General features: G+C 42.8%; 2 protein-coding genes across 2 annotated transcripts in view; both read right to left on the bottom strand.

Annotated features, from left to right (window-relative positions):
* Positions 1–24,459, bottom strand: part of plxna2 (plexin A2) — a 203,666-nt gene that overhangs the window by 39,640 nt on the left and 139,567 nt on the right. The window contains 8 exon segments of the mRNA XM_063910249.1: positions 3,572–3,665; positions 4,715–4,882; positions 10,941–11,077; positions 13,010–13,127; positions 14,822–14,973; positions 20,933–21,132; positions 21,650–21,746; positions 22,780–22,980. Coding sequence (XP_063766319.1) covers positions 3,572–3,665; positions 4,715–4,882; positions 10,941–11,077; positions 13,010–13,127; positions 14,822–14,973; positions 20,933–21,132; positions 21,650–21,746; positions 22,780–22,980 — 1,167 coding nt within the window.
* Positions 6,357–9,193, bottom strand: LOC134882549 (protein FAM200A-like). The gene is made up of 2 exons (XM_063910364.1): positions 6,917–9,193; positions 6,357–6,778 (listed from the first exon to the last, which is right to left on the bottom strand). The coding sequence occupies exon 1, from the start codon at positions 8,999–9,001 to the stop codon at positions 6,920–6,922; it is 2,082 nt and encodes a 693-aa protein (XP_063766434.1). The 5' UTR covers positions 9,002–9,193; the 3' UTR covers positions 6,357–6,778; positions 6,917–6,919.

Here is a 24,459-nt window from a genome sequence, read left to right as displayed (position 1 = left end):
TACATACTGATATACACCTGAACATCAGCAGGAGAGGACTCTTTAAAGTAGAGACTCTACATACTGATATACACCTGAACATCAGCAGGAGAGGACTCTTTAAAGTAGAGACTCTACATACTGATATACACCTGAACATCAGCAGGAGAGGACTCTTTAAAGAGGGTGTGTCTCATTTCTCTCTGAGCATGTGCTAACAAGAGGCCTCTTTCCTCCTCTGGTAACCATTGAAACCCAGATGTGTGAGAGGAACCAGTGGTGGTCCTCTGCATCGTGGACCCTCCAGATGATTCAATGAGACCCTCTCAGGATGCTGACACTGTGGACACGTGCACATCAGTGTGGACATGTAGATTGGTAAGTGTCCATTATCATCACCTGCCTCCCCCAGAGAGTCAGGGGAGAGCGCTCCTGTCTGTGATCACCTGGAGCGAGGCATCTTAAGTGCGGCAGACCGGGGGGGGGGGGGAATGTTCTGCAAAATACCCCCTTTTATCTTTAATCAAGATTATGATAAACGTTTCAATTGTGAGTCCTGTGACAGATACGGGGCGGCTCACAAAGAAAATTGTCTTTTTTTCTCCCGGTGTTTCTTTGTGAAAGTGTTCAGGCGACACAGGGGAGGCAGATAGAGGGGAGAGGGAGAGAGAGAGAGAGTCAGAGAGAGAGAGAGAGGCAATTTGGAGGCAGACAGGTGATCATTTGAAGCCCTGGCTGACAGACAGCGGCTCTTATTGCTGTTTCGTGTGGGGGGAGAGAAAGGGGGAGACGGGATGAAGGGGGGGAGGTAATTGTAACGTTTAATAGAGATTCATTCTTTGGGGGAAATCAAGACGGAGACAGGGCTTCTTGTGCGAGACGGAGAGACAAACAACTCTCTTTCAAAGCCAGAAAAATTACAAATCACACACACACACACACACACACACACACACACACACACACACACACACACACACACACACACACACACACACACACACACACACACACACACACACACACACACACACACACACACACACACACACACACACATCCCAGTGTCCTATCCTACAGTAAACACATGCATGAAGCAAAAGGTGTGTGTGTGTGTGTGGAGGGTATTTTCTACAGTGTGTGTGTGTTAAAATACAGCTGTTATTATAGATCAGAGTTCACAGTGGGGGGTCAAGATGCCCACACACAGGGTCAGCAGATAATTACCAGGGTTAGAATTAAAGGCCTTTCCAAAAAACACCCACATTATTCAAACCCGCAGCCATGAGAGTTCGGAACGGTTACAGTCGTTGAATAAAATATTTGGAGAAGATGTTTGGTTGGTCCTGTTGACCCAGAGATTTCAGTGTCTCTGATGATAGTTGTTTTAGAGCTGAAGATACTGAAACATATTTCCATTCAAGACTTTCTTTACGTGAATATCCCTCTGTTAAACATATAGGGCTTTTATTGTGAAAGGAACTAAGAAACCTGTAGGCTGTTTCTGCTGATATTTAAACAGATACTGGGAATACTTTACAAGTTTTATTTATATAAAACAAGTGTTAAAATGTTTGATGAATACTGTAAATTAATGAGCAAATTAATAAATACTTGCAACTACAAAATAGTTTCTTATTAAGGTTTATATGTAACACTTAAAAATGGATATTGGATAAAAAAATCAAACTATTAAGCTTAAAAAAATCTAAAAATAGCTTCTTTTTTTGCCATTCTTTGGGAAAGTATTTATGACAAAAACAGTCAAAATATATATTTTTCAGCTAATTAATAATAACGTTATCTTATATACATATAGGGCTTTTATTCTGAAAGGACCTAAGAAACCTATAGGTTGATTCTGCTGATTTTTAAACAGATTTATTTTACATGTTTTATTTATATAAAATATTTGTTAGAATGTTTGACAAATATTGTTAATTAATGAGCAAATTAATAAATACTGTTAATATTTATATGAATGCAAAAACAAACAATTAAAGGAATAAATAAAAACAGCTTATTTCTTTGGCATTCTGTGGGAAAATATGTATGACCAAACAGTAAAAGATATATGTTGTTCAGCCAATTAATTGACGTGTAAATGACCTTTAGAACAAAGCACTGTTGCTGTAGTTTGACACAGAATGACAGTATTATATAAACCTGTTGTAATTATATGAAATGTGTGTTAACTGGACAAAATACACGCTTCGTTTTCCAGGAATTAGAAACTGCTGTTCAGTGAAGCTGCAGAAAACGCAGTAAAAGTCTTGACTAACTATGAGAGTTTTTGTGCTGTGTCGGTACAGTTTGCTGTAATGATGAACAGCACTTTCTCACCTTTACTCCCCCTCAGACCACAGAGAGAAATCCCCCTCCCTTTAATTAAACACGGACCCGGGGACCGAGGCTAAAATGCAATTTGTAACGATTTCCCAGCGCCCGAGTCTTTGATTATACAAACGCTCTTTATGCTGACCGCAGACTTCTGACCGCAGTTAATCTCCCACTGAAAGCCATTAGAGCCTCCTCACCCCTCCTCATGACCCACCCACACCTTCTCCAGCTCCACACTGCAGAAATGCTAACAGTAGGGAGGTAAGACGAGTTGTTTTGGAAGAATTCATTGCAGTTATATGCACTGTGTACAGCTTTAAAAGGGAGCTAAATAACTCAAATGTGAGCAGAAACACCAAAGTACAGGGTAAGAAACAAACCCAACAGGGGTTAAAGCACAACGAGGCTCAGCAGGTGGGGGCTGGGGTTTAGCCTGAAGTAATTTAGGAGAAAGTCTTAGTTTAATAGTGCATGCACACCCCTCAGAGGCTGATTCTGCAGACGCTGGTGGAGAGAGCTGCAGACTGTAGGAGGGGTAGTAGCTTCTTTTAGCTAAACATCAATTAGCTTCGTTAGCATTATAAAGTGAGCTAGGTCCTGTTAGCTTAGTAGAAGGAGTATACTGTACTCTCTATGTGGAGAGGTGCAGGAATGAGTCCTAAAACCCATATACGAGTCAGCATTTAGTACTTCCTCTTCCTTGTCTCAGAGCTAATGGTTCACTGAATGTGTTTCTGGTTGAATTGGGAGGACAGAGAGATAATCAAGCCATGATTTACATCGCTTTCTTTGGAAGAATACCTCAAATAACTACAAATGATAACTTTAAAAATATAGAGAAACAATCACAATGTGTTGCAGGAATGAGGTCTGAACCCCGACATGACTCAGGGTTGTGGAACTCAAGGGTTTTGTGAATGTGTTTCTGGTTGAAGTGGGAGGGCAGACAGCTAGTCAAGCTATGATATTTAATGTATTTATTTGATATATTTAATTGTTCATTTTTACAGTTTTATATTGTTTTCATTACCATTATTATTATTATTACTTTTATATTTTTTCCCCTTTCAGCACTTGTGTGGAAGTCAAGGGTTTTCTGGATGTGTTTTTGGGTGTTAGCCTGAAATACAGTCAGCTTTTTACTTCATAAATCATAAAGCGGTGTCAGTATGTGGGGAGTATCCTGCTGGACAGACCTGTAAGAATCATAAAGGTTTGTTATTTTATTATATTTAAAGAAGTCGGCTCTTACGTTGACAGACTCTCGCCCGGCGTATTTGACCCGGATCCTCGGCTCCTGAACCACGTCCAGGTTTGTCCCGGTCACCATCAGAGGAGTGTGTCCACTGAGGAAGGAAAACACAAGCTTTAATAACGACAGCTCATTCCTCCAAATCAAAATGCAAAGACACACGGAGAGAGAGAGCGAGGAGACAGAAACACACGGAATTCAAAGGCAGTTGCGGATAAATATTCTCCGCCATCAGTGGAAATGAGCGCATCAAAACGTCTTTCATCCTCCGTCTCTTTCAGGAGATAATAGCCTTCAGAGCGGAGGGTGATTAGAAACCATTTTATAACCGACTACAATTCACCGCTGCAGGTTTGTGTTTGAAATACAGGACACAGATCGTGCATATCAAGCGGGATCTGATGGAGGGGGTGCAGCTCTCTGTCGTGTTTCTGCAGAATAAAGATGATGCCAGGATGGTGGATAGGGAGGTTCTGTAGACCCTGTGCTGTCTTTAATCAAATGCATTTCTAACTTTAACCAAATGTTGAGAAAATCAGCTGAAGTAACTTCAAATTAATACTTTGTTTTATGAATATTAGTTATTTTTTCATCAAGAAAGGAAGTCGGTTGCACTTCTGCACAGACGTTACTAACAGAGCACTAGTTGGACCTTAAAGGTAAGAAAATCTGATAAAAGCTGGTTAAAATGCTTCATTTGTGTCAGTTTTATGCACCGTATTGTTTCATGAATTGGCCAAAAGGAAAAACCTGTTTAAATTTGTAGATTTTTGAGGATTTTCTGTTTTTCAGTCTGTTTTTTTATTTTTGTCTAAATATCTACCTTTGTTTCTACCTACCTTAGCTGCTGTTTCATCTTCCTCTTAATGAGTAGTGTGTGTGTGTGTGTGTGTGTGTGTGTATGTGTGTGTGTGTGTGTGTGTGTGTGTGTGTCTCTAGAGGTTTTCAGATGGATACACATTGAGCAGAAACTCTCAGTCTGATATCAGATCTTCACTAATTGGCAGAGAGGCGAGCGCTGATTGAAAGTGTAATATTGACGTGTGTGTGTGTGTGTGTGTGTGTTATTGCTGGATCTGAAGCTCTGCAGGGGTGGGGAGGGAGGGGGTCCAGTGTGTGTGGATGATGTGTGTATGTGTTTACCTGGCGATGCTCCAGTCGGGCTCGATGCGCTGCACGGTGGGGTCCTCGATGTAGTCGAAGGTGAGGCTCTCCCTGATCTGTGCACGGTCCACACTCACACTGATCTGCACCTGACCCACCCCCGACAGGGAGGGGGCGGAGTAACACACGATCTCCGTCATCGTCCGCCTGCATGGGAAGCACAATGGATACCATATTTAAAGACGTGTCGAGGAGGGAGGGGACAATACAGGACTTTAACACAAAAGAAACACTCATAATTCATCAGGGTCTAATTCCTTTACGATAGCCGTTGGAAGGAACGCGCTGCAGCTTCAGAAACGATGCAGACATAGAAACACAAATATTAAAACTCATGAAGAAACATCTGCAGCAGCTCTTCAACACATGCAGACATGCAGCAGTTCTTCAACACATGCAGCATCTAGAGAACATTCAGCAGAGGAGACATGAGCAGTTTACTGAAAGCTGCAGAAACCAAACGCTGCAAGAAGCTCTCTTTACTGTCCCCTGGTCTCCAGCTGTGTGCGTCTCTCTTTAGTGTCCCCTGGTCTCCAGCTGTGTGCGTCTCTCTTTAGTGTCCCCTGGTCTCCAGCTGTGTGCGTCTCTCTTTAGTGTCCCCTGGTCTCCAGCTGTGTGCGTCTCTCTTTAGTGTCCCCTGGTCTCCGTTGTGTTTGGAGCTTCTTGCAGCGTTTGGCTTCTGCAGCTTTTAGTAAACTGCTCATGTTTCCTCTGCTGAATGTTCTCTAGATGCTGCAGGAGTTGAAGAGCTGCTGAATGTCTGCATGTGTTGAAGAGCTGCTGAATGTCTGCATGTGTTGAAGAGCTGCTGAATGTCTGCATGTGTTGTGAAGTTGGGGAAGATGTTTCTTTATGTGTTTCTTTATCTGCATCGTTCCTGACGCTGCAACATGTTTCTCCCAAAGGAAGAGCTTTGGGCCGTTTTAGCGCGTTAGCAGCAGTCGGCTACCGTAAAAAACACCCTGTAGCTTTTGTGCATATGATGGATCTTCCAAACGGTAAGACTTTAGCTAAGTGCGCTGAAGACATTTGTAATAATAACCTCTTTAAACATGGAACATTTCTCAGAGTTTCACCCTGCTGCTGTGCTCACCCCTCCCTCAGACTCCATGTTCCTCCCAATGAATTTGTCCTAATTCATTAGCAGGGCGAGCGCCCAATGCCAGGAACACAGCGGAGAACCAGAAACCAGTAATTAGCCCGGTGTCTCATTAAAGCTGACCTTACAACATTACAGTCAGAGAGCCGCGATTAAAATAGAAAAAATTCAGAGGTGAGGAGAGGAAGGGAGGAGACTAAAAACAGAGCAGATATGGAGGAGGGGGGGAAGATGAAGAAGAAGAAAAGCTCCATTGGCGCAGCGGGCTTTTCTGGGAGCTATTATTACAGGCTTTAATGCAGCAGGTCATCAAAACCTTATTAAGATTTACACAAGTTTCTGAGAGGCTCTCCCCTCGGGGGTTTCTCGGGGAGACGAGGGAGAAGCTGTGAAATAGAGCTGCTCCTGTAAAGGGAGTTATACATATCGTCCGGGGAACAAGAGCTCTTGTTTTTCTTTCATTTGCTCACAGCGGACTGCATATCTAATGTTCCTGACAGTGATGCATGTAGCGCAGGGGTTTTCAACTGGTTTTGTCCCAGGGACCACCATTCGGACTAGAAAGCAATCCGCGGCCCACTGATGTGCCTGCGCGTGCGCGTGTGTATTTGGTGTTACATGCATAGCTCAATGCATGAAACATGAAAGAGAGGCCACGCAGATTTTATAATAATAAAAGTAGATTTATTAAATTAAATTAAATTAAAGATTATTTTAAAGAAAGAATAAAGAATAATAAAGTGTTGTGCAATTCAGTATTGGGAAAAGTAACTAAAAATGTCATGCAAAGTCAGTCTAGGTGTGTGACAAAACAACAACGGAGAACAAAAATCCAACAACACCGGAGAACCAAAATCCAACAAATGAAGACCAAGGCAGCCTCAACTGCTGGCTGGTCAGGGCTTTTATAACCCAGCCAGGACAGACCTGTCACCAATCACCTGCTGTAGAGACAGAGAGATTGAGAAAAGCAGAGAGAGATTGAGAAAAGCAGGGAGAGAGAACAGGCTTACCATTAACACAGGGCGGGGCCTAAACCCGCCAGGGTCGTAACAGTGAAAACATGGGAGAATTAGGCCTACCTGTCAGTGTGATATCTGGGCGTGGTGAAGTCCACACAGCCTGTCTATTCGTGGCGAAATGGTAGACAGAGACAGTCTCATGTCATTCTCTGGATCAAGCCTAGCCCTGTACTTATTCTTTAAGTACGCCAGTGTAGAAAAACCACTCTCACACAGGTATGTGGTTGGAAAGGGCAAAAGACACCTCATTGCTTTTGCAGCAAGCTGTGGAAATTCTGTCTGGCAACTTATCCAGAATTTAACAAGGGGCTGTGTGTCGTACATATGCCTCCTGACAGAGTCTGTGGACATCTCAATCAGCTTATCCTCTTCCACAGCCGTCAGACTTGACCCTACTGATGCATCGTCACTGAATGGGAGCAGGATCCACTTGCTGTCACGGCGCCACTCTTCCGAATCAGTGAAGTACTTTGCGAATTGACGCACAAGCTTCCTCAAATGCTCACATATAGTGTCGTTGATGTCAGTGCTGTCAGGGTATTCCTCAACTGAAGGAAACATCGCCAAGTTATTGCTCTCCACTCGTTCGATCCACTTTGACATTTTTTTCACAAATGCGTCGAGCTTCTCGTAGAGCTGCATGACGTTTGCATCTCTCCCTTGCATGGAGCTGTTCAACTTGTTCAGCTCTGCAAAAACATCTGTGAGGTACGCCAGCTTAGTTAACCAGTAACTATCGTTGAAATTGGAAGCCAGATCAGAATGCTTCTCGCACAAGAACTCGTAGATAGCTCCGCGTAGTTCAAACACACGGGCGAGCACAGCGCCGCGAGACAGCCAACGCACCTCTGAATGATAAAGGAGAGAGCTGTGTTCACTTCCCAAGTCATGGCATAGGGATGAAAACAGGCGTGTATTCAATGCGTTTCGTTTTATGAAGTTGACCGTCTTGACAACGACATCAAACACACCACTGAGCTCAACACTGAGATCTTTGGAGGCGAGAGCCTCTCTATGAATCAGGCAGTGTGTCCAAATTACCCCCGGAGCCACCCTCCTTACATGCGCAAACAGTCCAGTCTTGCTGCCACTCATGGCTCGGGCCCCATCGCTGCATAATGCAACGCACCTCTGCCACGAGATATTGTGCTCCGTGAAAAAATCGTCCAGTGCTTTAAATATTTCTACACCGGTAGTTCGCCCGGGCAGTGGTTTGCAAAAAAGAAATTCCTCGCACATAGTGCCACTGTCCTCGTATCGCACAAATGTTAACAGTTGCGCATCATTAGTAACATCTGTCGTCTCGTCGATTTGAAGGGAAAACAGAACTGTCTGAAGTTTTGCCATCAGCTGGTCTTTGACATCATTTGCCATTTCCCCAATTCGTCTTCCGATTGTGTTGTCTGACAACGGAATAGTTTTTAATTTGTTGGCACATTCTTCGCTTACCATAGCTCTGCACATATCTATGGCTGCTGGCAATATAAGCTGCTCTGCAATGGTATGGGGCTTCTTACTTTTTGCAACCCTGAGAGCGACCAGATACGATGCTTTCAGTGCGTTTTCATTTATTTTTGCACTCTTCCTCATGGTAGCCTGCTGTCCTTTGAAATCACGCAACATCTGTTGCATGTACTCAACGGGTTTGGCCTTCAAGTGGACGTGATGCGTCTCCATATGCCGCGTAAGTTTCGACGGCTTCATAGCTTCATTACAGAGAATTGTTGAACATACGAAACACAGTGGTACCTCCTCTCCTGCTCTGTCTGTCGTCACTGTGAATCCATATTTAACATATTCCTCATTGTATTTTCTTTTTCGTCTTTTTTGCGAAGTTGACGCTTCGGAAGCCTGTCCTTGCCCTATCGTGGCGGCCTGTCCCTCTGTCGTGGCAGCCTGACCCTCTGTCATGGCAGCCTGTCCCTCTGGCACTTTCCTCACTACAAAACGATCCATTGGTGCTAGATATATAGCTAGACTAGTACATATGTAACAAATGTTTGCTGTACTACAACCTATCTTAAAATACTCTCGTCGGCTATGCTTATAAATGTGTGTCAACTTTGCTCGCAAGACTGTACGTAATGAATAATAAGTGAGGTTAGCGACGCAACTCATTACCATTAGCGAATCACAGGCTACCATAGACTGGATAGGCGCAAGGCTACATTCTGTCAGCTTGAATTTCCTTTATATTATTTTAAACATATTTTTCACGATATGTAACGGTATTCTGGAAATGTGTTGAAATATCAAAGCGAATTTATATTAAAAAAAAACAATGGTGAACTGATCAACATAGGCTCTTGTCACGGACCACATGCAATGCCGCCGCGGACCACCAGGGGTCCGCGGACCACCGGTTTGAAAACCCCTGATGTAGCGCATAAAGCATGCAGAGAAGCTCAGAGATATGAGATGCATCTGAAGTGAAGGCTTTCAGAAGACCACATTTAGTTTAATCAGTAGGTTTATTTACTCAAGTAAAAATGAATGTACGTGTACTTTACTCGAGTATGCAAGCAAAGATGCAGCACTTCAATACACCACTTGACCTATTTTTTGCCTATAGTATAATTACTTTGCTTCCTCTGGTTTGGTTATTGCACTCGTCCATAATGCAATATTGATAAAAAAATATAAATAAACTTTATAGTGCAGCCCTGTTGTGCACACAGATCGTTGAAGAGAAGTGAAAATCCTTAGAAATAATAATAATAATAATACCCAGGAATATTTTTGAAAAAGAAAACAGTAAAAAGCTGTATTAAAGATTTATACAATCAAATAACAAGAGCTCTTATTTGTATTATTATGCTCACAGCGGATGAAATATATAAATCTGAAGTATAAATGTAAGCGCTAAAGCATGCAGAGAAGCTCAGAGATACGAGATGCATCTGAAGTGAAGGCTTTCAGAAGACCACATTTAGTTTAATCAGTAGGTTTATTTACTCAAGTAAAAATGAATGTACGTGTACTTTACTCGAGTATGCAAGCAAAGACGCAGCACTTCAATACACCACTTGACATATTTTTTGCCTATAGTATAATTACTTTGCTTCCTCTGGTTTGGTTATTGCACTAGTCCATAATGCAATGTTGATAAAAAAATATAAATAAACTTTACAGTGCAGCCCTGTTGTGCACACAGATCGTTGAAGAGAAGTGAAAATCCTTAGAAATAATAATAATAATATAATAATAAGAAGAAGAATATTAATTTTGATAATATGAATGAAAACAGTAAAAAGCTGTATAATACAAAACATTTAATACAATTAAAATATAAAGTATAAAATGTAAAATATAAAATGTAAAATATAAAATATAAAATATAAAATATAAAATATAAAATGTAAAATATAAAATATAAAATATAAAATATAAAATGTAAAATGTAAAATGTAAAATGTAAAATGTAAAATGTAAAGTATAAAATATAAAATGTAAAATATAAAATATAAAGTATAATATGTAATATATAATATATAAAATGTAAAATGTATATATTGTGCAGTCCTGTTGTGAAAACATAAATAATAATAAAAAAATATATTTTAAAAAAATGAACTTAAAATTTAAAAATAATAATAAAGATTGAAAATAAAAAAATCAAATCAAATATTTTAAATATTTTAAATCAAAATACTTTTTTGGGGGGAATTTCATTTTCAGTCAGAGTTGGACCAGCGATCCAACTGCTAACGGCATTAATGTAGAAGACGTTTTAAAAATGAAAATGCTAATAAAGAACAATTCTATGAATAAGGTGCAGCATGACAAAACACCAAGGTCATTAAGGGCTCCTGATTTTGTTTTGTTAATGTTGAAACAGTTAAACACTCACAGTGGGTTTCATTCACTTCCTCACATCTACATTATTCTCTAATGCTTCGAACTTTAGAAAGGCCAATTTGTGTCTTTCATTTGCACTTTATTTAATTCCCTTCCGCCTCGTCTTAATGTGCGATAAAAGCCTTTCTCCATGAACGGTCCGTGGGAAACAATCACCAGGCTGTCTCAGCACATTACGCTTTATGGGACGAGCTTTAAATAAATGATTTCCCGAGGAGAGACTCACCCGAAGAACTCGCACGTCTGGTTTCCAAACTGGACGTTGACGCTGCTGCCGGCGCCCAGGTTCTCCCCCATGATGGTGACTTTGGTTCCCCCCGACTCGGGCCCTCTGCTGGGGGACAGACCTGACACAGTGGGGGTCTGAAAACACAGAGAAAGAGAGGTTAAGAGACGGGGATAAACACATGAGGAGAGAACAAAGCCGGGCTGAGTAAAAGATGTTGTCGTGTAAAATGGGCAGCATCTCTGCGGTCGCTCTGAGACCTTTATCACAGAGCCGCAGAAAATTACAGTTATTCATATTGCAAGTGGAGTGCTGCGCTGGTGGGAGAAAAGAGGATAAACCTGGAACTCTTAGTCTCCCTGAGTGTGTGTGTGTGTGTGTGTGTGTGTGTGTGTGTGTGTGTGTGTGTGTGTGTGACTGAAGCCTTTTAAAGACAGTCTGAAAATAACAAGTGTTTACAGCTGCAGGCAGCGAGCCGCCGTCACACAGACAGATGGAGGAATATCCGAGCAGACAGCCGTGAGCACGCACTAACGGCTCGATGTGCACAAACATTTAGAAAGAAACTAAATGCAGGCTGTCGTTTACGCTGGCCCTCTGCCAGCCGCTCAAATATAGAGCAGGGATGACGTATCCCTCCTCAAGGAAAGCCAATGGGATATGTAAAGAAGGATAATCTCAACATATAAACACCACTTCATGATTTCTGAAGTAAAGAGCTAATGTTGGGCTATAAAGGAACTACAGCACGGTCACATGACTTCACGATACCACCGCTAAGCTAAAGGAGGCTAATGTTGGGCTATAAAGGAACTACAGCACGGTCACATGACTTCACGCCACCACCGCTAAGCTAAAGGCGGCTAATGTTGGGCTATAAAGGAACTACAGCACGGTCACATGACTTCACGACACCACCGCTAAGCGAAAGGAGGCTAATGTTGGGCTATAAAGGAACTACAGCACGGTCACATGACTTCACGTCACCACCGCTAAGCTAAAGGCGGCTAATGTTGGGCTATAAAGGAACTACAGCGCGGTCACATGACTTCACGCCACCACCGCTAAGCTAAAGGAGGCTAATGTTGGGCTATAAAGGAATAAAATATGCAGCGGTGAGAAGCCATAATGAAAACAGTGTTCGGAGTGAGTGTCAGGATGCAGGTACCCTGAACACAACAGCAGTAATTAGTGGCTGGTGTTAATTGTTAAGGGAGTGCTAATTGTGAAGGTGAGAGGGTGCAAATGGAAAAGTAGATTATCTGTTAGCTGCAGGCGGATCACAAAGCAAGCGACAGGGACGGGGAAATGTGTGTGTGTGTGTGTGTGTGTGTGTGTGTGTGTGTGTTGAGGAGATAATGTTTACCTGCCAAGAGCAGAGACACTTTTTATTTTAGCAAAAAGATTGTTCTTTTGCCCAGCCGTACAATCACAGTTCATCTGTTCATCGACTGTTTTTATTCTCACTTTGAACAAGCTAGCATCTGAGGAAAACTGACAATATCTTATTGTGTTTCCCTTCCATTGGACATCTGCTGCTCATATATAAGATGCTGTTTGACTTTAGCCTTATCATCGTATCTCCATGAAGGCAGAGAGCGTCTTCACAAAGCTGCAGGAAGTAATAAGGAATCCCTTTTTCTGTTTATTAAAGGATTAAGAAATAGTCATTAAGTAATTAAACCGTCTGCAAGAACGTTAGCCTGTGGCAATTCGTTTGCAAAAAAATCACTTTTAATTTAACTAACTGTGTTTGGTTTAACTTTAAGCAACTTTAATTATTTTGTTTTTATGTAATACTTAAAGGGGCCCTATTCTGCTTTTTGGGTCGCTCTCATATCATGTGCACCATAGGGTTTAGTGCATGTAAATGGTCTGCAAAGGCTAAAATCCCCTGTGTCTACTGGCTAGCGATCCAACACATTGTACGTGATAGGCTAAGGGGGCGGGACGTCTCTAAGAGGTTGACCAATCAATAGGCTAAGGGGGCGGGATGTCTCTAAGAGGTTGACCAATCAATAGGCTAAAGGATAAAGAGTAAGTTGGTTTTTCAGTCATTGCAGTCTTACCACGAAGGAATAGAGCTGAGAGGACCGGGCTCTGAGTTCTGGTCGACACTCGCCGACACACAGCTGCACCGGACCGTCTCTCGTTTCTGCAGGGGCGGCGTCCATCTCACACACAATCCTACACACACACACACACACACACACACACACACACACACACACACACACACACACACACACACACACACACACACACACACACACACACACACACACACACACACACACACACACACACACATTAAAATCAGTGTTCATACAAAATGTAAAGTAATACATTAAAAAAGGTGTCAAAAGAGATAATTCCATGCCGTAAGATTACTAGCGATAGGACGGTAATAAATGGACGTAGTTTCTGCACATTTTGGGACTTTTGAAGCCCTGAAGTCGGTGTTTTCTCCATTGCAATCTTAGTGAGCTGAATGAGATGCAACACAAGAAGGTGGAGCATTTTCGGGTGAAGTATTATAGTTAACTAACATCATGAAAGGAAAACACAGGGTTAAAGTTGTCAGACTAAAACATGGACAACAGCGTGGCAGTAAATGCACTTTGAAAAACTACAGGTAAATTATTGTTGATATTACACAGTTCAAGATGTATTCAGGGTTTCAAACTGTGGGGCGTTCAGGTACTGCATGAAGCGTGGGAAGAAGTTGGACTGAAACAAGTTGGGAACCAGTGCTTTAAGCTGATGATTGGTAAAGCCCTCTCAGTCTCTATCAGGACACCGGCTGATCCTGTAACAACTGAGAGTGACTTTAAAACTAGCTTCTCTTTCTCAATTTGGCCAAAAATAATAAAATGTGGACAAAAAAGACGAGTCTTTCAAACTGTCTTCAGACGCAGCAACAGGAAGGTCATACATATGTTTGATTTGTTGTTGTTGTTGTTGTTGTTGTTGTTGTTGTTGTAATTTCCACTTACATTTATCTTCGTAAAAGAATTGAGAAGTGACAGATAAGTCAGATAAGGACACGAGTGTGTGAAGCTGAATTAAAGTCCAGTTCAGCACTCAGACTGCAGGGGTCAGAGGTGCCTTTTTTTAATTTCCCTCACTCTATTGTTTTTGCATATCCAAATTAATGAATCCTCCAGCCTGTCCCCAATTGTATTAAAAGCGCTGTCAGATCAGACACTGATGACAAATTGTCCCCTGCAGCCACAGTGGCTTATATAGAGTGAATTTTAATTATAAATTCCCAGTAAAAAGCTGATATAGAGTATCTGATACACACTATGTATGAGCTTTCAATTACCAGCAGGAGTGGATAACATCCTGATGAAATTATCAAAACTACAAGTGAGTAAAGGCCCTTTTCGGCTTTTCTGAGTTCCTGTAGTTTGTTTTATAGGTTTAAGTGCATGTAAATGGTCTGCAGAGGGTAAAATCCCTGTGTTTCTCTCAGCATTTTCCCAGCCAGGGAAGCTGAAAGTGAAACCTAATCCCAATTTGTAAATATGTATTCAGGCTGAAACATCAGTGTGTATATTCCTGTCTTTCTGTAGCGAGGGTCTGCCGCTTCAGGGGGGGGTAAAACCACCATAAGGCACCGGCTTCTTCACCACAGTAAGTGTGTGTGTGTGTGTGGCTTTCATTAGTTCAGGGTGACGTGATGTATGCACAGCACGGGACAATGAGGGAGGTAAACAGGAGTAAACACACACAGCTGCTGCGGAGAACCAAGAGCTGCAGACGGGGGGGGGGGTCGATGTCTGCAGACATGTTGCAGAATAACAAACATACGTAACGTCCATGTTGACGGAGGCGCTTGCACACAAACATTGAGCATCAGTAAAGTAGTTCCTCACTGCTCAGCGATGATGTAGCCCTCCTCCATGGGGGTGCACCTGACCCCCGCCACCTCCACTCTGCCCACAAGGTCGGCGAAGGCGAGGCCCAGGTTGGTGCCGTGGATGGTCACTCGAGTTCCTCCCTCAGGGGGTCCGGCCACGGGGGTCACCTGCAGGGGCGAGAGAGGGAGAGAGGGAGAGTCAGGGGGAGACTGGAGAGTTTCTGTGGATGCTCCAGGGTGAACAAGTTCTCACGGTTCAGGTGGCTTTAGAAGTGATTAAGAGCAGCAACACACACACACACACACACACACACACACACACACACACACACACACACACACACACACACACACACACACACACACACACACACACACACACACACACACACACACACACACACAACGTCACAACATGAGTCAGTGTGCAGCAGCTCTGATCACATCCATACAGAGCACGCTATTTACTTTCAACAACTCTGTATTTTGGTATTAATGTTCAATAACTTTGGCATTTTCAATTTATTGTTGAACTCTTTTATCTTTTTATGTTTCTTTATTATTTTATTGTATTTATTCATTAGTTTGCATTTTGTGTGCAGAACAAACTCAATTCTTATAGATCTGTGCATTAAAGTCGACCTTACAGCCGAAGGAGAGACAACAGGAGACCGCTTACTGAGACGCAGACCCTCACCCCTGACAAGACACCCACCTCCTCCCACTCACCCTTCACTGGGGGAGGCGGCTGTGTAATCTAGATTCAGTGGACATTAATTGCCTCGGATGTAAAGTAAGTGTGTCACTGCTCCGCCAGAGGGGGGTGGGGGGGGGGGGGAGCTGCATATATGAATCTTTTAGCACTGCTTGAACATACAGTGTGGGGAGGAGTAAAGGGAGGAGGGGGAGTAATGGTTAAATATATCCATGTCAGAAGAAGGAGCAGCTATTGGAGCAGACTTATTGATGGTTACATAATGTGAGGCCTGAGAGACCAGGAGGGGGGGGGGGGCGAGAGGAGGGGAGGCAAAAGCCTCTCTGTTCAGTCCTGATGGATGACAGGTGAGAGGAGGGGGGGGGATGCTAAAAGCTTTAGAGACCTCCCCTTCTTCTTCTTTTTCTCCTCCCCTAGAGGCTGAAATGGAGACGGTGGATGTGTGGGCCTCATGAGAAACACCCTAACGTTGAGAGGAGGAAGAGGAAGAGGAAGAGGAAGCCTATACGTCGGACGTGCATGCACCCCTCCCTCCCTATACCACGCTAATCCCTTTAGCTGCTGCCGGCCTGGCATCGTCACACACTGGGTAATTCCCAACAAGCTTCCACATAGCATTGCACCCCCCCCCCCACCCCATTCCCCCACCCTTACTTCCCACTCTTTCTGAAGCATAATCTATTTCAGGGGATCACACAACCACCATCACAACCACCATCACAACCACCATCACTACCATCACTACCACCACCACTATCACCACCACTATCACCACCACCACATCGTGCAGATGACCCACATTGATGATGGGAAGTTAATCTGAGAAACTATGGAGATAGAAATGGCTGCAAAAGTCAGTCACTGAAGATGTATTGGGGGGGGGGGGGTTGTGCAGCTGAAGCTAAGGCTATACATTCTGCAGGAAGCAACCCACCTCCCACAGGCTGAGCATCTCCTGCAAGGCAGCAGAGAGGTAATACTAACCCGATCTACAGCGAGGAAACACGACGTCAGCGTTCTCTATATTATTAACCTTTAATCAGGGTTCCTTCAGCCGGAGGCAACTTACATTTAATATTCCATAAGACTTCTTAATGAAATTCAAGACCAGTTTGTGTCCTATCCGGATATTTGTGACCTTAATGGGAAAAGGCAATTGGGTAATATTACAAAAAAACAACTGCAATTTTACAAAGCAAAGGCAGATCTTTGAGGCTGATCGGAGACGTTTTAAAAACCAATTAAAGGCCGTATTTTTACATGAATGAATCCAGACTATCAAAGTTTTATACACACACTTCTTTGGGATTTATTTTGCTTTTGAAATGAATCAGCCCTGCTTTGATAGAGTCGAGCAGCTAAGCTCTTTGTGTTTGGACTCGGCTCAGGCTAATTCCTGCATGTCACATTTAATTGTGAGCAGCGTTTAATGAGCTTGATAAAACACCGCTGATCACTTGTTCGCTAACAAACTACATCCTAAATACTTTATAGGCTCTTAAATGTCTTGAAGCCGAAAGATACTACGGATGAGGAAACCAGAGACACAACGATGGGATAGCGGGGGGGGGGGATCCTCACTGAGTGTGTTCCAATTACATGTTCAGTTAAGAGTACAGTACACGTTTACTGGCATATTACTGCAGGTTTGACTCCTTAAATGTGAGGTTTCAATCAAAGGAATGAGTCCTAAACCTTGACATAACCCAGCATTTTTAGCCCTTCCTGTTCCCTTGACTGGAAGTCAATGGTTCTCTGAATGTGTTTTTGGTTGTTAGCCTGCAGTAAGCTCTGCGGTTCACACAAGCTGAAGAAATAAAACATGTCATTAAATACCCCACAAGTGTCTCAATGAGATGTAATCACTCCCAACATTAGCCTCCTTTGTAAGGCTAATGCTTAGCGGTGGTGAGGTGAAGTCATGTGACTGTGCTGTAGTTCCTTTATAGCCCAACATTAGCCGCCTTTAGCTTAGCGGTGGTGAGGTGAAGTCATGTGACCGTGCTGTAGTTCCTTTATAGCCCAACATTAGCCGCCTTTAGCTTAGCGGTGGTGAGGTGAAGTCATGTGACTGTGCTGTAGTTCCTTTATAGCCCAACATTAGCCGCCTTTAGCTTATCGGTGGTGACGTGAAGTCATGTGACCGTGCTGTAGTTCCTTTATAGCCCAACATTAGCCGCCTTTAGCTTAGCGGTGGTGAGGTGAAGTCATGTGACCGTGCTGTAGTTCCTTTATAGCCCAACATTAGCCGCCTTTAGCTTAGCGGTGGTGAGGTGAAGTCATGTGACTGTGCTGTAGTTCCTTTATAGCCCAACATTAGCCGCCTTTAGCTTATCGGTGGTGACGTGAAGTCATGTGACTGTGCTGTAGTTCCTTTATAGCCCAACATTAGCCGCCTTTAGCTTATCGGTGGTGACGTGAAGTCATGTGACTGTGCTGTAGTTCCTTTATAGCCCAACATTAGCCGCCTTTAGCTTAGCGGTGGTGAGGTGAAGTCATGTGACCGTGCTGTAGTTCCTTTATAGCCCAACATTAGCCGCCTTTAGCTTAGCGGTGGTGAGGTGAAGTCATGTGACTGTGCTGTAGTTCCTTTATAGCCCAACATTAGCCGCCTTTAGCTTAGCGGTGGTGACGTGAAGTCATGTGACCGTGCTGTAGTTCCTTTATAGCCCAACATTAGCCTCCTTTAGCTTAGCGGTGGAGAAATCCCATTGGCTTTCTATGGAGGGAACCAGGGAGATGCTGCCTCCAGGCTCCACTACAGAAATATGACATCCCTGCACCGCCTTATCCAATAATAATATTAAAAGAGACAACATTAAAGGGGCTGCAGAGAACAAAGGATGGAGCAGGGGAACTGAACCAGGAAAAAGGGGGTGTTTTGGGGGCTGGAGCTCCTGTCTACTGTTTACATCTGTAGGAGGCAAAACCAACTCTGCATTAATTCAGACGATTCACATGAGCAGGTACTTCAAATACACGCTGACATGCCAACATCCCGCAACCCTCCCCTCATCTGTCAGTGATTACAGTTCCTTTAAGAAGCAGACATCCCCCCGGTGGGCTGAATTTATTAATACATTTGGTTTTGATTGTATGCACCAGAGCCCCCATCATGAGCTGATTTGTATACATGCTAGCACATTAGCAGACGTGCCTACCAGCAGATAGCCTGGTGAATTATTAATGCTTCTATTAAGTGCCCTGGTGCCTCCCACCACGGGACATTAATATTGAAGAGATGTAAGCCCCCGCTAACAGCGCGGGGAGCGACATCAAATGAAGCTGGGAGTTGGACGGTAAATGAAAGGCGTCTCCTCAACAGGCTCCGGCCCCGCTGCTCTCTCACTGGTAGCAGAGCTTCCTGAAACCAGTGAGGGTCTGGTTGCAGCCCTTGTTGTGAACCTGGGCATGTTGGGATTCCATTGTTTAAATTAGAAATGTATAATACGACTCCCCAGCATATAGAAACTGCCGGATGCTAACCTGCATACGTTGCGTTTAATTTGGTCGATTCGGACAATTTATGATTGTTTTTAGGGGTTATTGAGGATGCTGAGTCCATTTCGGACATTTTAAAGGCCAGAATGGCACATTTGTCCTCTCATTGTTTTAATTTCTATGAATTCTGGGTTGATTTTGAAGTTTTAGTGCACTTTTGATCATCTGGATTGGACAGATTGCTTGGATATTTGGAAACAAAAGTGTCCACAGTTGAGGTAATAACTTTAATCTTGTGCTCTCGATATCCAATGGTTTCAACACTACTCATGGCTGTCAGAATCAGTCCACCGGTAACAAAATGTAGAGTAACATAGAGTCTTATTTGGACAATTCTGAAGTGTTTTTTGAGGTAGATGGAGAATGTTGAATCAATGTCTCATATTACTAGGATGAAAAGACAGTTTTAAGTCCCCTACATTTTTAAAATCAACCCACATTCATCAAAATCAGCCCACTGGGAGTACAAATATGGATCCTGAAAATGTCAGAAATGGACTCAGCGTCCTCAATAACTCCCAAAAGCTCTCCTAAATTGTTCAAATCAGCCGAGCCATTTCTAATCTATTGTCCACATGGGCTATCATTGTTGCTAATTAACGCAACGTAAGCTAATTGCTCAAATTGCCCGACATATAAGTTAGTTTCTAGCACGAGGATCAGAGGTAGTGACACAGGGAAAAAGTTCCTCTGTCTGATCTGCAAACAGTAAAATCATTTAAGTCGAGTCGTTAACGTCAGTTTTTAATTGGCTGGTGTTAGAGGTGAGTGCAGGGATGAATCAATGAAGGAGAGGAGGAGGGGGGGGGGTCTGCTGGTTTAACCACAATGCACTGGTGCGTTACACAGCCTAATTAAAGAGCATGTCCTGCAGCCCTGACCCCCCCCACTGACAGTAAACACACCACGGGAGGTGAGCGTGCCCAGAGAGAGCTGATGGGAAAACAAGTAAACACTTCCAGGTCACGACCCCAGACAGGGTGGGGTGTGTGTGTGTGTGTGTGTGTGTGTGTGTGTCCTTAATGGTCCCACAGAGGGGAAATGTACACTCTGCATTTGCAAATATCAGCTTAATGTACTTCCAGTATCAAAAGAGAAAGAAGTGAAGATGCAAAATGTCTCTCTTGATTTTTATATAATATTACATCAACCTGTTTTACCACAAACACCTTCATGTAGGGACCTTTAAATGATTCTGTTTGTCATTGTGGAGCTATTACAGGATCATTAAAGAGAGGAATTATATCTTTTACAGGTTTTATACGTAAAAGATTAACTTGTTAGTGTGTGGAGTTAGAAAGAAATCCAATATCTGTATTTGAAATGTAGATTCTACACCAATAAGATTGCATTCACTGCTTATCCAAACGTTTGCTCCACATTGAGGAGTTACGACATGTATTTGTAAATGATTGTTATTATATTCACTCTTAAAGATCTTTTCTGCCTAAAAAGTACTTTTACTTTTCATACTTTGAGTACATTTTGTTGTGTACTTAATGGACATTGTGTTCTTGTTGTTTGTTGTTGTTCATCTCTCTGAATAGGTCATATATTTATTGTCCTAAGTTTCTTATTTTTCTTAGTATTTTTAAACTTGGTGTAAATATAGTCTGTATTCTTATTTGATAACAGTTTATTTTGTGCAATATTTTCTTTTTAGAATCGTTATTTATTTGAGTTTGTCTTCGTTTTGTTGTGTTTATGTTTGCACCATCAGACTCCAAAGCTAAGTCTCTGTATCCTGGGAATAAACTCTTAAATAATACACTGTTATTTATCACGGAGTATTTGAATGTGTTATCTCTACTCTCCCCAGCTCCTCTTCCTCTGAACATCGCTCATTGATCAGAGCTGCATGTTGCGTGGGCAGCTGCAGGAGGAGGAGAGCAGTGCATTGTGGGTACTGACCTCTGAGATGCGTGGGTTGGTGCACTTGACGTTCTTGGTGGACAGGTGGAGCCAGCGGGTGGTGTAAGGGTTGATGGGGGGGCAGTGGTGCCTCAGGGTGCAGCGACCCTCCCCGCTGCACCAGCCGCACTGGAACTTCCTCTCCGCCTTCAGACAGGTGCCGCAGCTGTCCCTCTGCGCCGCACACTTGTACAGATGCACTGTGGGAAATGGAGGCAGCGCAGTGAGCCTGCAGCACTACAAGAACTACATAAAAAATACGTATATTTAAAGAGCCTGTTTGTGCTTTTAGGGGTTTTCCCTTTCCTGTAGTGTGTTCTTTAGGTTTTAAATGCCGAAACAAGGAGCAGGATGCAGGGGGGAGGAAGAAAGGGGGAGGTGAAGGAGGGAGAAAAGATGGAGAGAGGGAGGAAGAAAGAGGAAGTTGTGCTATAGGGCGCAAATATGATTAAATTACAATTAAAATTAAATAAATAAAATAAAATAAAAAAGAATAAAATAAAGATAAAATAAAAAAATATATATAAAGAAGTAAAATAAATATAACGAAATAAAAAAGAATAAAATAAAATACAATAAAATATAATTAAGTATCAGTTAAAAAAAAGAAGTATTATAATTGTGTTCTATAGGTGTTAGTGCATGTAAATGGTCTGTAGAGGCTAACATCCCTGTGTTCCCCTGCCAGAGGGAGTGGTTGACATCCCTTATCCTCACCTTGGATATTCTCCGGGTTATCGATGATGAAGTTTCCGTTCCACACCACGGAGAAATCCACCGGCAGCTCGCTGATCTTCATCCCCTCGTACAGGTACTGCAGGCCGAGGAGGAAGAGGAGGAGTAGGAGGCGGGGGTGAAGGTGAAGGTGATCCGGGAAAAAAGGAGAGAGAATTTGAGTTCCCATAAGCCCTTGCAGCAGCACTACTGTACAGTATGCAGTCCCAACGTTTCCTAAAGGTTTCATCATCAGAGAGCTGACAGGATGGACGGACGCTCGAGCCTTCCTCCTGCTGTCCGTAGCTGCCTGCTGTGCCCTTAAACCAGCCTGGTGTGTGTGTGTGTGTGTGTGTGTGTGTGTGTGTGTGTGTGTGTGTGTGTGTGTGTGTGTGTGTGTTTGTGCAGGAGTCAGTGTGTGTCTGTCTGCAGGGCACGGCCATGCTGCAGTCTTCTCCAGAGTCATTACCCAGAATGCATCACGGTGTCTTCACTGACACACACACATACATTGAGGCATCATGGTAGACGATGGAGGAAGAAGAACTGAGTTCTTTGACTTTATATCTTATCTTAGCTTGGCCTACCTCATCCTTTCTCATACTATCTTACCTTATTTATATCCTATTACCTTCCCTTACCTTATCCTACTTTACCTTCCCTTACCTTATCCTACTTTACCTTCCCTTATCCTACTTTACCTTCCCTTACCTTATCCTACTTTACCTTACCTTATCCTACTTTACCTTACCTTATCCTACTTTACCTTCCCTTATCTTACCTTGTCTTTCCTCATCCTACCTTACCTTACCTTATCCTACTTTACCTTCCCTTACCTTATCCTACTTTACCTTACCTTGTCCTACATTACCTTACCTTATCTTACCTTGTCTTTCCTCATCCTACCTTACCTTACCTTACCTTAACTTATCCTACACTACCTTCCCTTATCCTACTTTACCTTACCTTACCTTATCCTACTTTACCTTACCTTACCTTAACTTATCCTACATTACCTTCCCTTATCCTACTTTACCTTACCTTACCTGACCTTATCCTACCTTACCTTCCCTTAATGTAATCTTACCTTATCTTATCTTATATCGTATCTCATCTGACAGTTTCTGACTCACCGAGCTGTTCTGGCACTGCACGCTGGAGCTGTTGAAGCGCAGCGCGGTGACTCGGTGGCTGACCCCCTGGATGTGCAGGACGCACTCGTACCCCCGCTGCCCGGACTGGGGCTGGGGGAGGTTCCTGGCCTTCAGGGTGATGGGCTTCACCTCCCCCGCCGGGATCAGGATTTCTCCGGAGCGCACCAGCTGAGGGCAGTCCTGCAGAGGGAGAAACACGGGTCAGAGGCAACCACTCACAAGACGGAGCTTTCAGTGGTTTTTAGGGATAAAGTGCAGCTGAGATGAATATCAGTTAGACATTCAAAATGACCCCTGTGACCTTGAGCTGATTATTGAGCAATAAGTGACTCACTATCAGGAGTTTTGAAGCTGCTCAATCAGCGGTGGGGATAATTAAAGTAGAGCTTGATGCTGTTACTGGTTGGTTGATGGAGCTTTTGTGAGTTGCATTGGAATAAAGCGTCAGCTAAAATGAGAAGCAACACTTGCACCAAGAAAAGCGAGCGAGTGTCTTTGATCATAGATGCTACTGGTGCTTAAAGACAGAGAGTGGCAGGTGTTTATTTATAATACTGACATGGATCAAGCTCGATGCTCTACTGCACGTATGCATGAACTGAAAGACTATAGGTGGGATTCCTGCTGGTCTGTCGCCAGTAGATCCATGCTCCCACCAGACTCCTTTGCAAAATAAAGGGGTTGCTAGTCCAACGCTTCATTGGCTGGTTGGTTTGTTTGTATTAAGGTGAATTAAAGTCACACAATTACATTAAAAAAGGACCCAATCGAGGCAGCAGTGGACCAGCTTCTCTTGTGTTCTGCAAGGTAAAATTATCATCGATTTTAAATTCACTTTCTCTTTCCTGCGTTCGTCCGTCCTACTGCCGTGTTTTCAATGTCTGTCTGTTTTGGTTTTTGCACTCTGGTTCTCGTTATATTCTCACACAATGACAAAAAAGGCTTTGTGTGATCTTCTAATGTTGAGGTCTTTAGTTGCTGATTAGCTTCCCACTGTTGCGTGCAAATCGCTGTACTGCAGCACGTTGCATCGCCTGCTGATGATGGACTGGGTCAGAGTGATCCTGTGTCATCGTTAAGACGCGCTCAGCTCAATAACTGCGTGGATAACAGAGTGTTAATGGCTAACTGCGGAGAACAGGAGCTCTAAAGGAGAAACGGCAATTTGGATACAGGAGAGCTTAGACGGCTGTCTTTCTGAAGACATGCCCCCAGGCCGACAAGTAGCCGAAACAAGGAGCAGGATGCAAGGGGGGAGGAAGAAAGGGGGCGGTGAAGGAAGGAGGAAAGATGGAGAGAGGGAGGAAGAAAGAGGAAGTTGTGCTATAGGGTGAAAATATATAATTAAATATATACAATTAAAATTAAATATGATAAAATCAAATCAAAAAGAATGAATAAAGATAAAATAGAATCAAATAAAATGGAATTTAAAACAAATAATAATAATACAATATAATGAAAAAAGAAAATAATAAAAGAAAATATAATTAAATAAATAAATAAAAAATGAATAAAAGAAAATATTATTAAATTAAAAGAAAATACAATTAAATACAAATAAAAAATATTCGATTTTATGTTTAAATATCAAAATGATGGATTCTGTAATGCTAATTTGGTGAAATTAGGAGAAATCTACAGACAAAAAATGACAAA

The sequence above is a fragment of the Eleginops maclovinus genome, chromosome 1, assembly GCF_036324505.1.
Source record: "Eleginops maclovinus isolate JMC-PN-2008 ecotype Puerto Natales chromosome 1, JC_Emac_rtc_rv5, whole genome shotgun sequence".
NCBI classification, from domain to species: Eukaryota; Metazoa; Chordata; class Actinopteri; order Perciformes; family Eleginopidae; genus Eleginops; species Eleginops maclovinus.
Note: the sequence above shows the minus strand (reverse complement) of the source record. Positions and strands in the feature narration are given on the sequence as shown.